This window comes from Chiloscyllium plagiosum, unplaced genomic scaffold (assembly GCF_037043375.1).
Source record: "Chiloscyllium plagiosum isolate Xiang-an unplaced genomic scaffold, Cpla_swu_hap1 HiC_scaffold_12, whole genome shotgun sequence".
Lineage (NCBI taxonomy): Eukaryota > Metazoa > Chordata > Chondrichthyes > Orectolobiformes > Hemiscylliidae > Chiloscyllium > Chiloscyllium plagiosum.
In genome coordinates this window covers 53,080,003-53,097,537 of record NW_028270150.1, presented here as the reverse complement: position 1 = coordinate 53,097,537, position 17,535 = coordinate 53,080,003, and the positions used below count along the sequence as shown (strand labels likewise).

Genomic DNA, 17,535 nt, shown 5'->3' with positions numbered 1-17,535 from the left:
TTCTGCCTTGGAACATTGCTCCTATGCTCCCAGCTCTTCAGGATCCATCACATCCCCTCATTGTCTGCCTCAGTTATGCAGACCACAGCATGTTAATACCTATGTGGCACATTCTCTCTGTAAAGTATTGCAAGACCCCTCCCCTCCCCACTCACCCTCCACCCCAATCCCCACTCCCCCAGACCAATCCAATCATCAGAACCTCATCTTCTGGACAACTATTGTCTGCTTCGCCACAGCTGTGGTGGAACAGTAGGTTACATTGTACCTGCACTTGAGGGTTTAGTCAGAGGGGTTGTATAAAAATATCATTACGAGAAAGTGAGGACTGCATATGCTGGGGATCAGAGCTTAAAAATGTGTTGCTGGAAAAGCGCAGCAGGTCAGACAGCATCAAAGGAGAAGGAGAATCGACGTTTAGGGCATAAGCCCTTCTTCAGAAGGGCTTATGCCTGAAACGTCGATTCTCCTCCTTTGATGCTGCCTGACCTGCTGTGCTTTTCCAGCAACACATTTTTAAGCTAAAAATATCATTAGTCTTGTCTCCCACTAACCATTCTTTGTAAGGCATTCAGCTGCAAAATGAAGCAGAAACATAAGAGTTCGCACAGATATTGGCTTCATGGCAACTCCCACGTTACCTGGTGCGGACTTCTAAGATGTGATCCCAATGATCTCAGATGACTTTATGTCGATGGAATGGAACCCCTTCCCGTTGATTGAGTCTGCTGTGTGATGATATAGTGCTCTCAACACAATGTGCATACAATCTGTCGTGCCTGCACCTGGAACAAACCAGCTGTGTTTACAAAACCTACTGCCCAAATTGCAGCATTCATCTCATTGCGAGGTCATGAGATCTGGTACAAATTGCATCATTAACATCCTTGATATATTCGTGGATTGAGGATCGAGAGATGTCACAAAGGTTCCCAATGGATCCTTGAAAGCAGCTGCTTAGATAAAAAAATTTGTGCAGAATCACCTTGACGGCCACTGGGATACAGTGGCTACCCACCTATGCTCTCTCTAATTTTTCTTGTGCCGTGCAGACCTCTGAAGTCATTGTACAGCAGTGACTTTTAGATCCTGAAGTCAATAGGTCTGCACACCAATTGGCATGTGCTGGCCCTCTGAGCCATGCCATTGCCACTCATCCCACACAGGTTGCAAGTTCTGCTCTAGCTGTTGGCATAGTTCTGTGATGATATCCAATGTAATTGGTAGCCTTTGGTGGTAATGTTCCTTGCTCATGGAGGAAATGGCATTGAGGATGATAGACTCTGGGCTTCTGCATTTCTTCCACATCCTGAAAGGACCCTCAGCTGCAAATTCTTCATGTGGATGCTGTTTAGCTCCCATTAGATGTTGGTGCAAGTCATGGGCTTGGTGACATATCTGTGCCTCAACAATTTCCTTGTGCCTTATGTTGTGATGTGACGATGTATCCAGTTATGACTAGATCCATTAGTTGCAGTTCAAATAATCCTGTGTGGGAAATATCAGAAACAGGTTGCTAGTGATGAAAGCAATCAGCATTCAGATGAAATAAAAATGATGGTTCAACGTGGTTCTCCATACAGTGGGATATGGAGGGCTCCAACAAGGAGGGCCATGGAATACTCGTACATGTACCTTTTACAAAGGGGATCTTATTCCAATGTGTGCAGCACAAGCTATGCTGTACAAATAGAGAGGAGATTGTAAGTGCGGTAAGATTGCTGAAATTTTATCTCACCCTCCCATAGTAACAACATCCAAGTAAGACAGCACTGCATATGAGAGTACATTGGCTAATACTTCCAGGTCAAGGTGAGAGGAAATCAACTTCATTCCCCTGTGCAACCTAGGAGACCTTATAAATTGTAGCCTGCAGGTGACACTTTTAAGATTACCTGTGATTACTTCTTCCTCACAGACATGGGTGATTGTAGGTGGCTTTAACCTTGCTTGTGTAAGTGCCTAATCAATGTAATCATTCACATCTTTCACACTTAGACCACAAGTACTCAGACAGAAAGTAGCTACATAGCTATGTAGATGGTCACTCTGATAGCGGGCACAACCATTTTCCATTTCCATGTGTATTTGTGATTCATACAAAAATAGAAGGCAACACAGGGTGCGCTTGACAAAGTGAGTTGCAGGCTCAGCCTTGTAATTGAAGGTCCTCTTAAAATCTTCATATTTCTTTCTTCCTTCCTGACCCCATCATTGCTGAGCTGCCACATTTTTCCATCTAAATCTTTCACTTAAGTTTTCATCTTGCAACATTACCCCCTTCCCCAGCCTGACAGATTATCCACATCAACCATCATATTGTATTGCCCTCACATCAAATTCAGAGTGGTCATGACTATCAATGACACTTCCCATCATGCAGTAACCCATGTTGTCCAATCCACCACCATATCCCACTCCAAGATGTTGAGTTGCCTCTGATCACTGATGACAACCACGGCAAGCTGCCATGGCACTAAATGGCAAGGCAACACAAAACTACTCAAGTAAGGCAAAATACTGCAGATGTTAGAAATCAGGAACAAACACAAACACAGAGAAACTCAGCAGGTCTGGCAGCATCTGTGGTGAAAGAAAAGATTCTGGCATGACTCTTCTGTACGAGGTATTTCTCCAGCATTCTCTGCACATCAAACACAGAGGTACTGAAAGCCTTTAAGCTCTGAAATAGGAGGCAAGGCAGTGCTAGGCAGAACTGCTGTTTGGATCCAAGTAAGTACAAAGAGAGGGAGTGCTAAGAAAGCAAGTGAAGCACACCAAAGCACATCCTGGTGTTTTACATGAGATGTGTGCTTGTCTCTGCTTGCAAAGAGGCCTGGTAGCAGCATTATAACACAAAGTGTCAGTGCACTCCAAAGGGCAAAAATGAAGTAAAGAAGTCTTCTAAAATGGGTTGCAAATATGCAATAATGATGTGGTGAAGCTGATGGGTGTCCAGCTGGCCTTGGAGCATGCTCCAAGATACTGGGAACTGCTGTCCAAAGCGGAGGCCCAGAGGAACAAGCAATGACATACAGCTGCCAAATAACTGCTCTGGCCTTCATGTCAGAAAATTATTGATGTCCAATTTCTCTCTAATATGTGGAAAAATTGGAAATTACATATCAATGTGTTGAGATTAAGGACTGATGAGATGTTAATGCATGCAAAATTAGCCTCTCACTGCTCATTGGCAAGGATTTGTATCTTGCTGTTCAAACTTTGCCAGGAAAATCAGAATTTTCTTTCTCAACATCGAGCATCCAACCTTTTTGATTTTGCAATATTTTTCCAACTGGCTCACCAGTGCCCATGTGGACAAGAGCAGATGCTGGAGCCAGGTAAGTAGTGGAGATTCTTCAGCGGAGACCATCGGAGATTTCAATCTCTACTGAACTGAACACAGATGCTGCTGTGAGCCATCAATAAATAGCATCTTTGCAGAATAACAGCAGAGAATATGTAACAAACAAAAACAGAAATTGCTGGAGAAACTCAGCAGGTATGGCAGCATCTGAGGAGAGAAAACAGAGTTAAAGTTTTGAATCCAGTGACCCTTCCTCAGAACTGATAGCATCTAGGAAAACATAGTATTTATGCTGAATTTATGCTGAACGTGGAGGAAGGGGATAGGGTTGATGCAGTATGTGAATGGGTGGAAAGAGAGAGAGAGAGAGAGAGAGAGAAGGAAGAAATGGTTGGCAGACAAACGGATTGTTGATGGTAAATCAAGGAAGAAAAGAAGCTAGATAGGTGGGGTCTATGAGTGGGTGAAAATTGGTTGGCTGTGCTGAAATCAGTCCATTTCTTCATAGAATCTGGAATGTTGGGGTGGGTAATAATTATGGAAGGAGCTGTTCACACTCTAAAATTATTAAAGTTGATACGGGGTTCCCTGGGCATGGCAGAATGGAATAGGCAATGGGGGAGGAATGATTGGGTCCGTGAGGAGGATCGCATCTGATCTCTTTCACCTCCTCACCTGATCTTTAAATGGTGAAAATATTTAAAACTATGTATTCAAAAATCTTCACTAATATAACTAAAGTCTGAAGGTGAATTCAAACCAAAATGCTGCAGACATTTGAAGCCTACATTGAAATTGGCACCAACTCTTTGGGCATCCAAAATGCAAAAGGAATTAAAGTATCAAGCCACAGAAAGGTCAGATCATGTTTGTGGTTCCAGCCTTTCTCACAATAGTAACTAGCCTAGTGACAAAGACGGGAAATAAATTCAATAAATTGCATTCTCTGGTGATGGTGTCTCATTAGAGCTGCCTTTTTAAAATTGATTCCTTCCACATTTTAAAATAGCTGCTACAGATCAGCAAATTGACTCTTGCCAGAAACTTCCAGCAATAGTGGAACAAAAGCAAACACACTATTGCCTGAATGTCACACCCTTCGCTATATTTAAGAATTTCAGCCAAGTCAACACAAAGGATTAGAAGCTGTGATGCTTATTCCAGTAACAGTTGAACAAGAAGACCTTTAGAAGCCATTATTGCTTGACTTGGTGCAAATAACTCCACAGTTATTAGGTACCAATGGTTTTGGATGATGGTACATCAAATCCACTTCATTAACTGAAAGTTTCAATCCAAAACCCCAGTCACATGACTAACTACTGATTTGTTGACACTTATTCCTTACATTTTATGTGATATAGTCCAGTGGAACATTTAAGGAAATTTAGAAATAACAATGAAAAATTACAAAAACTCATACCTTTGGTAGCTTGCCTCGATGGAGGAATACAACAGCATCTCTACCTGAATTTGGCTTAAGTACCTCCCTGATTTCAATAGTGTCATCTGCCAAGAAATAGTGCAAGATGAGTTCCCTGAATGCTCCAAACAGAGATTCTGAATCATCCCAGTAACAGTAAAATCGCAGCACATGTGTGTCATGCTCCAGAAACTGCTTAAGTTTGTCAATCTTCTCATAAGGACGAAGGGGCTGCATATTTTTTTCCATCTACAAAGAAATACAAAAGGTACATAAGGATGATGACCATCAAGAAAACCTACTGGTTACACTATAATGGCATTTCTTCCAAACATCCCTCCCTGTCCAAACTTAATATTTTCTAGCTTGCTCGATCAGAATATGGAATGTGAGGAAGATGCAAATGGCTTCAAGAAGATATAGACAAACTTAGAGAGTGGGAAAGTACATGGCAAATGAAATATAACGTGGAAAAATATAAGGTTATCCACTTTTGATAGGAAGCACAAATGTAAAAAGCATTTCTTAAATGGTTAGAGATTAGAAAGTGCAATTGCACAAAGGAACCTGGCTGCCCTTGACAATAAGTCACTGAAGGCTAACATGCAGGTGCAGCAGGCCAGTAGAGAAGCTAAATATCTATTTTAACCTTTACCAAAGGGAATTTGAATATAGAACAATTGAAATCTTACTTCAATTGTTTATGAGTTTGATTCAACATTAGGAAGGATATTATTACCACACAGGGAATGCAAAAGAGATTTACCAGAATTTTTCCTCGATGGCTGGGCCTGTCCTGTGAAGAGAGATTGGCAAATTGGGCCTGTAATCTCTATATTTTTTAAGATTGACAGGTGATCTCATTTTGAAACTTACAAACCACTTAAAGAGATTAGGCAGGATAGATGCAGGTAAGATGGTACTTTACAGAATCTTGAACCCTGGGACAAAATTTCAAAATAAGGCAGATGAAATGCAGAACTGGATTGGGAGAAATATCTTTACACAGATTATCAACCCCAGAGGGAAATGGAAACTTAGTTGTTGAGCATGCTTAAAGTGCAGATTGACAGATTTCTAAACACTAATGAAAATATGCGGGAATAGTTTGGAAAGTAGGCATTGAAGTAGGTGATCAGCCATCATCTGACTGCTCTGCAGTCCTGTCACAAATTGTTGTAAATGGTATTGGAGAATTAAACAACCGACAGCAGAAAGAGGCTCTAGGAGCATTCCCATTCACAAGAATTGGGCGGTCAGCATCTTTGTGCATAAGGTTGGATGCTGCCTGAATTGCTGTGCTCTTCCAGCACCACTGATCCAGAATCTTTGTGCATAAGACAGAGTTGAAGAATTTGCAACTGTTTCCAACCAGAAATGTGCAAACTACCTGGTAAGCTCAGGCATAGTAAATGAAAGATATCCATGATTGTTCCACAGTGAGGGAAAATGGGATTTTACAATAAAAGCAAATCCAAAAATTTGTGTCCTACACATTTGCATTTTCTGCCATTGAATATTTTAAACTCTCAAGTATGGGAAATTGAGTTCATTTTGCTTACAAAAATAATTAATGATAAACTGGATCAATAGCAACTATCCTATATTCTTGGTAATGCTTTTAAAATTAAGTATTAGAGGTTTGTCAATGCAAAATTTAATCCAGTTTCTTCCCTCTAGTTTAAATTCAGCAGTAAAAATTCAATTATTGAAGAGATTCAATGCATAGCATCGACTAAATAAAAGATTAATGCATTGAAAGGCAAAAGTTAATTCTTCGAAATAAAACAAGACAAATTTATTTCATTATAATCTGAAAATATATTTATAAACAGTTTATTTTAATAAGTAAAATTAATTTTCACTAGATTATTCAAAACTATTAATAAAATTATCTTGTTGATTAATACTATTTAATATATTAGTTTCTAAAATTGAGACAGAATTTTAATACAGTAAAGACATCCCTTGAGCACTCATTTTTAAAATAATTGTGTATTCATTTAAAAGTATGCATATATTAAAATCACAAATATAATCAGATTTATAGGAACAAATAATTTTATTTACATTTACTTTTGAACAATTTAAAAGGAATTAGATTGATTAAATATGTGCAAATGTGTTTGTAAAGATGCATAGTAGCCTAAATTTGTCTACATTAGGCATCAAATTTAATAGTAAATTTCATAATTAATTCTGTACATTATTATTTGACTAATTTAACCTTTCATAAATCATTGAAAATTAGGCATGGTTATGTGATGCCTATTACACAGAGGATGGGAAAAAAATTATATGCTCATGGATGATATTTAAGCTCCGACATTCCATAGAATTTCCATTGAACAGACTGGAGGGGAAAACAATCAAGCTTTGTTGGTCAACATAATTTTAATACACTGTGTTATGTAAAAGCAAAAAAGGTCTCATGTACAACATGTCTAACCACCAGAAGGTATCATTTGCATTGATTTCCATTTGCCATTGGTGTTTTTACCACACCAGGAAGCTTTGCTTGGATGGTGTAAATAATAGAGGAGAAAGTGAGGTCTGCAGATGCTGGAGATCAAAGTTGAAACTTTATTGCTGGAACAGCACAGCAGGTCAGGCAGCATCCAGGGAACAGGAGATTCGACGTTTCGGGCACAGGCCCTTCTTCAGAATTCCTGAAGAAGGGCCTGTGCCCGAAACGTCGAATCTCCTGTTCCCTGGATGCTGCCTGACCTGCTGTGCTGTTCCAGCAATAAAGTTTCAACTGGTGTAAATAATACCCATCTGTGGACCAATTCTCCATGACATAGTTCTGTTAGATGAAGTATTAAGTCATTCCATGCATTGTCTTGAAGCTAACCAATATTTCAGATGGTTCAAAGAATATTAGGAGTTTTTTAAATCACTGGCTTGAGTCACAAGAGCTGAAATTCAATTATTTATGCTTATAGTAAAGAGGTTAATTCCCCAAGAGCCATTCTGCACCCTCACCACCAATAAATTACATCTCATTGACTACGATGTCATTCAGAACAAAAAGAATTCGTATTTACATATATTTAACATAGAAAGTTGTTTCCAAGAAATTCATAGAGCTGTTTTCAATAAAAATGGGCTTCAAGTTAAAGAAAGAAAGATTATTTAATTGAAGCTTGATTGAAGAAGCAAGGTTTAAAGACAGTCTTAAATATAAAAAGAATGCTGAACACGCAGAGGAATTTCTGGAACAAGAATAAGTAAGGAAAGGATTGAATCTTAAAATTCGGCAACAGGTGAAACAAATGCAATATTGAAGTCTGGTTGAGATTGTTTGTTAAGTGGCTTTGACTACATAGTATGAGTATAATTTTAAAAGATCAGGCCATTTAACACAGCCATTGTACATAGGCTTTGTGCTATCCTGTATATCTTATTTGTTTAATTTATTTAAATGCACAGAGTTAGTTCAACATCCAAAGTGATATGGATGAGATGAAATGCAAGGATGAGCAGCTACCTTGGATTTCAAGAATCCAAAATATACAAGTTTTTGCATCGTGGATTGCAGTTTCTGTCATATGGAAGATGTACTATCCACTTACAGGAAAAAGGGGCAAGAAGAAAGTCTTCTCGAAATGTTTTAAAGTTGCATCATCCGCCGATGTCAAGTTATAAGAAATACATGTTCTATCACAGAAAGTCTGTTTCTAAATATATGTAAAAAATGAATTGTAAATGTTGTGAATGTAAAACAAAAGCAATCTATAAATCATTTTTATGCTGAAATTCTTGGGTACCTCGCTCACATCAAAACACATACAATAAAACATGAAATTTTTGGTAGCTTACAATACAAACCAGTGGCAATTTGCATTTTGATTTATATGTTTCAGATTAGTACAGAATTTTATTGACTTATCTACCCAGTTAATTTTTCACATATATTTTTCCTTTGAAATAAAAAGAGTCGTTCTTACTTCTTCCCGTTTTGAAGTGTAAGGATCTTCAGGAATGCAGCCAGGTGGGTTCAGTTTAACGCCCATTTTTTGCAGAAAATTTTTTGTAAACAGATCACAGTCTACAATCATAAATGTCTTGGAATAGAAAACAATCTCTTGACAAATGTTGAAGTGACCCACTGTGTAAAATTGATCATCATTTGGAGGCGGAAGTGGAATACGGTGACGATGAATAATAGTTCCTAAAATATAAACAGAAAACGTAGGTTTAAGCGTTTTGTTCTATTCCATGCTATTCCTTTTCAAGTGGCTATGTTTTGACTGTTTTCTATCCTATTTAGTCGACTTTACTTCAGATCCCTTACTTTTACATAAGGTCTAATTCCTGTAATTCAAAGCTAAGCTATCGGTAATGGATAACAATGAAACAAAACATAAATAGGAGTTATCTCTGTCCACATGAAGGGAACAGGACGAGCAATCAATACTGCTGCATTTCTGCTGACAGCATTCAAACCACACAGTCTCTTTTTAGGCATAGGAGGGGTCTCATGAATACATACAAATCAGTGGGTTACCATATATGATTAGGATTCTTCTGCCATTTTAATTCAAAATACATAAGTCTGCTTGCGCTCTCCTTCCTTGAAGTCCTAGCAAGATCGTCTCTGAGTGTCACTGATGTGGTAAAGTAGACTAATATGAAGGAGTAATTACACACAGAAAGTTGTGCACATTGTGTTTTGTGGAGCACAAGAAAAGTTTCCAGCTTCCTCATTTTCTTTCTCACTTTTCTTTTACTATACCTGGGTGCTGTATAGGCAGTTCTTTGTGGACAGAGGTTCGGTTGGAGGAAATAAAAGAACAAAAGCCTTGACATTTATCACTGCCCGGTGAAAGGTTTGCAGCAGAACTGCTCAAAAGAAATAAATTTTTTTTTTTCTCTTTCACTCTCTCTTCACAGAAAGAGCGGGAGCACCAGGGGGAAGTGACGACGACCAGAGGGGCAGCCGGGAAGGAAAGCGGTGAGTATTTATACTCACCCTTCGAAGCCGTCGGTTATTTCCAGTGCGAGCAGCAGCGAAGGTAAGACCGTTTGGTTTTAAAAGTACTTACCGGTAGCGGGCAGCGGTGTTTTTTTTTCTCTTTCACTCTCTCTTCACAGAAAGAGCGGGAGCACCAGGGGGAAGTGACGACGACCAGAGGGGCAGCCGGGAAGGAAAGCGGTGAGTATTTATACTCACCCTTCGAAGCCGTCGGTCATTTCCAGTGCGAGCAGCAGCGAAGGTAAGACCATTTGGTTTTAAAAGTACTTACCGGTAGTGGGCAGCGGTGTTTTTTTTTCTCTTTCACTCTCTCTTCACAGAAAGAGCGGGAGCACCAGGGGGAAGTGACAACGACCAGAGGGGCAGCCGGGAAGGAAAGCGGTGAGTATTTATACTCACCCTTCAAAGCCGTCGGTCATTTCCAGTGCGAGCAGCAGCGAAGGTAAGACCGTTTGGTTTTAAAAGTACTTACCGGTAGCGGGCAGCGGTGTTTTTTTTTCTCTTTCACTCTCTCTTCACAGAAAGAGCGGGAGCACCAGGGGGAAGTGACGACCACCAAAGTGGCAGCCGAGACCCGGAAGCAGTTAGTGTAAGCTTACCTGGGTAGGTTTTTTCCCCCTTTAAAAGCGCGAAGGAGAGGAACCCGAGGCACTACACGGGTAGTGCCTCCCACCCGCCCTCCTCCTCTAACCTAATAATAACATCTGTTGTGGTAAGTAGGTAAGTGCTGAATTTTGCTTGTTGTATTCTTTAGACCCAGTTTTTTCTTAAATAAAAGTTAGCTTTAGAGGGATGGCAGTGAAGGCAGTGCAATGTTCCTCCTGCAACATGTATGAGGTGAGGGATGCCATCGACGTCCCTGCCGATTACACTTGCAGGAAGTGCACCCATCTCCAGCTCCTCCAAGACCGTGTTAGGGAACTGGAGCTGGAGTTGGATGAACTTCGGATCATTCGAGAGGCAGAGGGGGTCATAGATCAGAGTTATAGGGAAGTAGTAACTCCAAAGATGGCAGATAGATGGGTGACAGTGAGGGGGACTGGGAGGAAGTAGCCAGTGCAGGGACCCCCTGCGGCCGTTCCCCTGAAGAACAAGTATACCGTTTTGGATACTTGTGGGGGGGATGACTTACCAGGGGTAAGTAACGGGGCTCAGGTCTCTGGCACGGAGCCTGTCCCCATTACTCAGAAGGGAAGGGTGAAGAAGAGCAGAGCAGTAATAATTGGGGACTCGATAGTTCGGGGCACAGATAGGCGGTTTTGTGGGAACGAGAGAGACTCACATTTGGTATGTTGCCTCCCAGGTGCAAGGGTACGTGATGTCTCTGATCGTGTTTTCCGGGTCCTGGAGGGGGAGGGGGAGCAGCCCGAAGTCGTGGTCCATATTGGCACCAACGACATAGGTAGGAGGAGTGCCGAGGATGTTAGACAGGCTTTCAGGGAGCTAGGTTGGAAGCTCAGAGTTAGAACGAACAGAGTTGTTGTCTCTGGTTTGTTACCCGTGCCACATGAGAGAGATTCGAGGAATAGGGAAAGAGAACACTTAAATGCGTGGCTACAGGGATGGTGCAGGAGGGAGGGATTCCGGTTTTTGGATAACTGGGGTTCTTTCTGGGGACGGTGGGACCTCTATAAACAGGATGGTCTACACCTGAACCTGAGGGGCACCAGTATCCTTGGGGGGAGGTTTGCTAGTGCTCTTGGGGGGGGTTTAAACTAACTCTGCAGGGGCATGGGAACCCAGATTGTAGCTTCAGGGTGCAGGGCCTGGAGTGTAGGGAGGTTAGGAACATGGCATCAATTTCAAAGGAGGGTGCCTGTAAACAGGAAAGTGGCTTGAAGTGTGTATACTTCAATGCAAGAAGTATACGAAATAAGGTAGGTGAACTTGCAGCATGGGTTGGTACCTGGGACTTCGATGTTGTGGCTATTACGGAGACATGGCTAGAACAGGGACAGGATTGGCTGTTGCAGGTTCCAGGATTTAAATGTTTTAGTAGGGTCAGAGGTGGCGGGTAAAAGAGGGGGAGGTGTGGCATTGCTTGTCAAAGATAGTATTACAGTGGTGGAAAGGACGATGGATGAGGACTTGCCATCTGAGGTAGTTTGGGCTGAGGTTAGGAATAGGAAAGGTGAGGTCACCCTGTTAGGAGTCTTTTACAGGCCTCCTAATAGTCCTAGAATCATTGAAGAAAGGATAGGGAAGGTGATTCAGGAGATGAGTGACAGTAATAGGGTGGTTATTATGGGGGACTTTAACTTTCCTGATATTGATTGGGAAAGCTATAGCTCAAGTTCGTTAGATGGGTCAGTGTTTGTTCAATGTGTGCAGGAGAGTTTCCTGACACAATATGTAGATAGGCCAACAAGAGGTGAGGCCATACTGGATTTGGTTCTGGGTAACGAACCAGGCCAGGTGTTAGAATTAGAGGTAGGTGAGCACCATAATTCGGTGATTTTTACTCTCGTGATGGAGAGGGATAAGTGTGTACTACAGGGCAAGGGTTATAGCTGGGGTCAGGGAAATTATGATGCGGTGAGGCATGACTTAGGATGTGTGGCTTGGAAAAGTAGACTCCAAGGCAAGAGTGTAAATGATATGTGGAGCTTGTTCAAGGAGCAACTATTGAGTGTCCTTGATAATTATGTACCTGTCAGGCAGGGAGGAAAGGGTCGTGCGAGGGAGCCGTGGTTTAATAAGGAATTGGAATCCCTTGTTAAATGGAAGAGGGCGGTCTATCTCAAGATGAGACGTGAAGGTTCAATTGGGGCGATTGAGAGTTATAGGGTAGCCAGGAAGGACCTGAAGAGAGAGCTAAGAGCAGCAAGGAGAGGACATGAAAGGTCCTTAGTCAGTAGGATTAGGGAAAACCCTAAGGCTTGCTATAGGTATGTTAGGAATAAAAGAATGACTAGGGTAGGAATAGGTCCAGTCAAGGATAGTAGTGGGAAGTTGCGTGTGGAGGCGGAAGAGATTGGGGAGACACTGAATGAATACTTTTCTTCAGTATTTACTCAGGAACAGGGCATTGTCGTCGATGTGAATACTGAGTCACAAATAAGTAGAATGGATGGCTTTGAGGTATGTAGAGGTGTTGGAAATCCTGGAAAAGGTGAAAATAGATAAGTCCCCTGGGCCTGATGGCATTTATCCTAGGATTCTCTGGGAAGCAAGGGAGGAGATTGCAGAGCCATTGGCCTTGATTTTTATGTCCTCTTTGTCTACAGGAGTAGTGCCAGAAGACTGGAGGATAGCAAATGTGGTTCCCTTGTTCAAAAAGGGGAGTAGGGATAACCCTAGTAACTATAGGCCGGTGAGTCTCACTTCTGTTGTGGGCAAAGTCTTAGAGAGAATTGTAAGGGATAGGATTTATGCACATCTGGATAGGAATAATGTGATCAAGGATAGTCAGCATGGTTTTGTGAAGGGCAGGTCGTGCCTCACAAACCTTATTGAATTCTTTGAAAAGGTGACGAAGGAGGTTGATGAGGGGAAAGCGGTAGATGTGGTATATATGGATTTTAGTAAGGCGTTTGATAAGGTTCCCCATGGTAGGCTACTGCAGAAAATACGGAGATATGGCATTGAGGGTGAGTTGGAGGTTTGGATTAGGAATTGGCTGGATGGAAGAAGACAGAGGGTAGTAGTTGATGGCAAAGTTTCTTCATGGAGTGCCGTCACTAGCGGTGTTCCACAAGGATCTGTTTTGGGACCATTGCTGTTTGTCATTTTTATAAATGACCTGGAAGAGGGGTTAGAAGGTTGGGTGAGCAAGTTTGCGGATGATACGAAAGTCGGAGGAGTTGTTGACAGTGAGGAAGGATGTGGCAGGTTACAGCAGGATATAGAGAAGCTGCAGAGCTGGGCAGAAAGGTGGCAAATGGAATTCAATGTAGCTAAGTGTGAGGTGATTCACTTTGGGAAGAATAACAAAAAGATGGGGTACTGGGCTAATGGTCGGATACTTGGCAGTGTGGATGAGCAGAGGGATCTTGGTGTCCATGTACACAGATCTCTGAAAGTTGCCACCCAGGTAAATAGTGCGGTGAGGAAGGCATATGGCGTACTGGCTTTTATTGGTAGAGGAATTGAGTTCCGGAGTCCTGAGGTCATGATGCAGTTGTATAAGACTCTGGTGCGGCCGCATCTGGAATATTGTGTGCAGTTTTGGTCGCCATACTATAGGAAGGATGTGGAGGCACTGGAACGGGTGCAGAGGAGGTTTACCAGGATGTTGCCTGGTATGGAAGGAAGATCGTATGAGGAAAGACTGAGACACTTGGGGCTGTTTTCATTAGAGAAAAGAAGGTTTAGGGGTGACTTGATTGAGGTGTACAAGATGATTAGGGGGTTAGATAGGGTTGACAGTGTGAACCTTTTCCCGCGTATGGAGTCGGGTATTACAAGGGGGCATAGCTTTAAATTAAGGGGGAGTAGATATAGGACTGAAGTTAGGGGTAGGTTCTTCACTCAGCGAGTCGTAAGTTCATGGAATGCCCTGCCAGTAGCAGTGGTGGACTCTCCCTCTTTATGGGCATTTAAGCGGGCATTGGATAGGTATATGGAGGATAGTGGGTTAGTATAGGTTAGGTGGGCTTGGATCGGCGCAACATCGAGGGCCAAAGGGCCTGTACTGCGCTGTATTCTTCTATGTTCTAAAATTCATTACAATATGTATTAGCCATGAGTTGTTTTTTTGGATTCACCTGAGCAATAGTGAATCAGGAGACTACTCTTCTCCAAACAGGATTCTGCAGACCTCTGTAGTATCCTGCAAAGTGACCAATTGTAGCAATTGTAACAAGGTCAGCCAGGTGGACCCCAAAGAATTCATGTTCCCTGATTGGGGCTGTAAACTTAGTCCAATCAGGGGAGCCCTGGCTAATAGATAAAAACAGGATTGGAGGGAGTGGAGTGCATCATTTCTCCCTCCAATTCTATTTTGATTTAGTCCCTACCCTCCCCTTCACTGTTTTGATCACACAGCACTGCCCTTTGATGTTTAGATTAGATTACTTACAGTGTGGAAACAGGCCCTTCGGCCCAACAAGTCCACACCGATCCGCCGAAGCGCAACCCACTCATACCCCTACATTTACCCCTTACCTAACACTACGGGTAATTTAGCATGGCCAATTCACCTGACCTGCACATCTTTGGACTGTGGGAGGAAACCGGAGCACCCGGAGGAAACCCACGCAGACACGGGGAGAACGTGCAAACTCCACACAGTCAGTCGCCCCAGGCGGGAATTGAACCCGGATCTCTGGCGCTGTGAGGCAGCAGTGCTAACCACTGTGCCACCGTGCCGCCCCCAAATGTGAAGGGCAGTGTTTGTCACTGGCCACCCGGGTGTTTTCCTATCTTCCTGGTGGTGGAAATTGAATAAAGATTGGTGCACTTTGTGTCTTTCACTGTGTCTTACACCTGCACACACACACCATGGGAAAGAAAAAAATAAAAATAAAAACAGGATTGGAGGGAGTGGAGTGCATCATTTCTCCCTCCAACTTTATTTGATTTAGTCCCTACCCTCCCCCCCACTGTTTTGATCACACAGCATTGCCCTTTGATGTGAAGGGCAGTGTTTGTCACTGGCCACCCGGGTGTTTTCCTGTCTTCCTGGTGGTGGAAGTTGAATAAAGATTGGTGCACTTTGTGTCTTTCACTGTGTCTCACACCTGCGCGCACACACCATGGGTGCTGGGGATAAAATAAGCACTACCGCACTTAGGTGGTAGTGTGGGGGTTAAAAGAAAAAAAAGAAAAAGAAAAAAAAAATAACCATATAGTGGTTGCACTTCAGAAAAAAAAATAAAAACAGGATTGTTGGTGGTGGAAATTGAATAAAGATTCGTGCACTTTGTGTCTTCCACTGTGTCTCACACCTGCACACACACACACCATGGGTGCTGGGGGAAAAAAAATAAGCACTACCGCACCTAGGTGGTAGTGTGGGGGTTAAAAAAAGAAAGAAGAGAAGAAAAGAAAAAAAAGAAAAAAAGGGGTGTGTTGCATAGAAGAAAAAAATAAAAAAAAATAAACAGTGCACTGCCTGCCCCTCTTCCGCGGTTACGTTAGAGCCCGGGTGTCCTTGGAGAAGGAGCACGCGGTGTCGACCAACACCCTGGAGTTGTTCAGGGAGAGGTGGGCGCCGCAGGGAGTGGAGTGCATCATTTCTCCCTCCAACTCTATTTTGATTTAGTCCCTACCCTCCCCCTCACTGTTTTTGATCACACAGCACTGTCCTTTGATGTGAAGGGCAGTGTTTGTCACTGGCCACCCGGGTGTTTTCCTATCTTCCTGGTGGTGGAATTTGAATAAAGATTGGTGCACTTTGTGTCTTTCACTGTGTCTCACACCTGCACACACACACCATGGGTGCTGGGGGAAAAAATAAGCACTACCGCACTTAGGTGGTAGTGTGGGGGGTAAATAAAAAAAGAAAGAAAAAAGAAAAAAAGAAAAAAACAACAACAAAAAAAAAACAGGATTGTTACAATAATCCAGGAATGGCAGCTCCTGCCATTACCATCAGCAATTCTTGTCCTGCGAACCTACCGAATATTAAAAGGGAACTAACAGAATCAATGGTTGCAGGCATGGAACTCCATTTTAAAAGTCCCTCTATGAAAATGCATCGTGCTCTTTTACCAGAAGCTGAAGCCAGAGCACTAGCCAAGGAAAGGCAGAAGAAGGACAATCATAACTTGATTGAAAGGAGGAGGAGGTTCAACATTAATGATCGTATAAAGGAATTGGGTACGTTAATCCCAAAGTCCAATGACCCGGACATGCGTTGGAACAAAGGCACTATTCTAAAGGCATCTGTGGATTATATTCGAAAACTTCAAAAAGAGCAACACAGAGCAAAAGACTTTGAAACATGACAGAAGAAACTGGAACATGCCAACAGACACTTAATACTGAGGATACAGGAACTTGAAATGCAAGCCCATGCACATGGATTACCACTGGTTAACCCTTCTGGCCTCTGCTCACTTGATATTACTGGACGGAATATTAAATTAGAGCCAGTAACTGATGAGTGCCACAGCGATAGCTTACAACACCACTCAGGCCTTTCTCGCACTACTGCTGCTACTACGCTGAATCTGTCTGATGGAACTCTCACCTTCAATGATAACCTTGGACATGCTGGCACCTACAGTGCTCCCACAAAAATGGGTTCCAAGCTAGATGATATTCTGATGGACGATACTCTGTCACCTGGGGAAGCAACTGACCCACTCCTCTCATCTGTATCACCTGGTGCTTCAAAGACAAGCAGTCGGCGAAGTAGCATGAGCGTGGAAGATAGTGAAAATGGGTGTTAGCGCGCAAAGTGTTTTTTTAACTCTTCATCTGATACTTCATTTTTCCTTAAAGTTCTCTTTGTGTTTTTTTTAAATTTAGCTTAAAAAGATCTTGTGTTGCAACTGTAGACCGATTTATCAATCCAATAAAGTCAGCAGAGTTAGTAGAAATAAATGGAAGCATTGGAAAAACAAAAACAAAAAAAACAGGATTGTATTTGAGGTTTGTCCTCATCTCCCTGTAAACTGGTTGAACGGTAAGGTTTGGGGCCTAGCTTTGTCGCTCCTCTCCCTTGTAAAATTGCTGTTGTATACACCTGTAAATGTGAACTGTTTTTTGTAAACTGTTTTGGAATTTGTTTAATAAAATATTATAAACAGGAAAAAAAAATAAACGGGGATTCGGGACTTGAGGTTTGTCCTCATCTCTGTGTAAACTGGTTGAACGGTAGGGCTCGGGGTCTGGCTTTGCTGCTCCTCTCCCTTGTAAAATTTCTGTTGAAAAAAAATA

At 42.2% G+C, this 17,535-nt stretch overlaps 1 protein-coding gene and 1 pseudogene across 1 annotated transcript in view; one reads left to right on the top strand and one right to left on the bottom strand.

Annotated features, from left to right (window-relative positions):
* Positions 1–17,535, bottom strand: part of efhc2 (EF-hand domain (C-terminal) containing 2) — a 121,128-nt gene that overhangs the window by 75,859 nt on the left and 27,734 nt on the right. Inside the window, exons 4-5 of the mRNA XM_043700858.2 lie at positions 8,681–8,904; positions 4,731–4,979 (exon numbers count right to left, since the gene is read on the bottom strand). Of these exons, the coding sequence (XP_043556793.2) occupies positions 4,731–4,979; positions 8,681–8,904 (473 nt within the window). The remainder of the gene's footprint in view (positions 1–4,730; positions 4,980–8,680; positions 8,905–17,535) is intronic.
* On the top strand, positions 9,214–17,368 carry LOC122555466 (microphthalmia-associated transcription factor pseudogene; annotated as a pseudogene).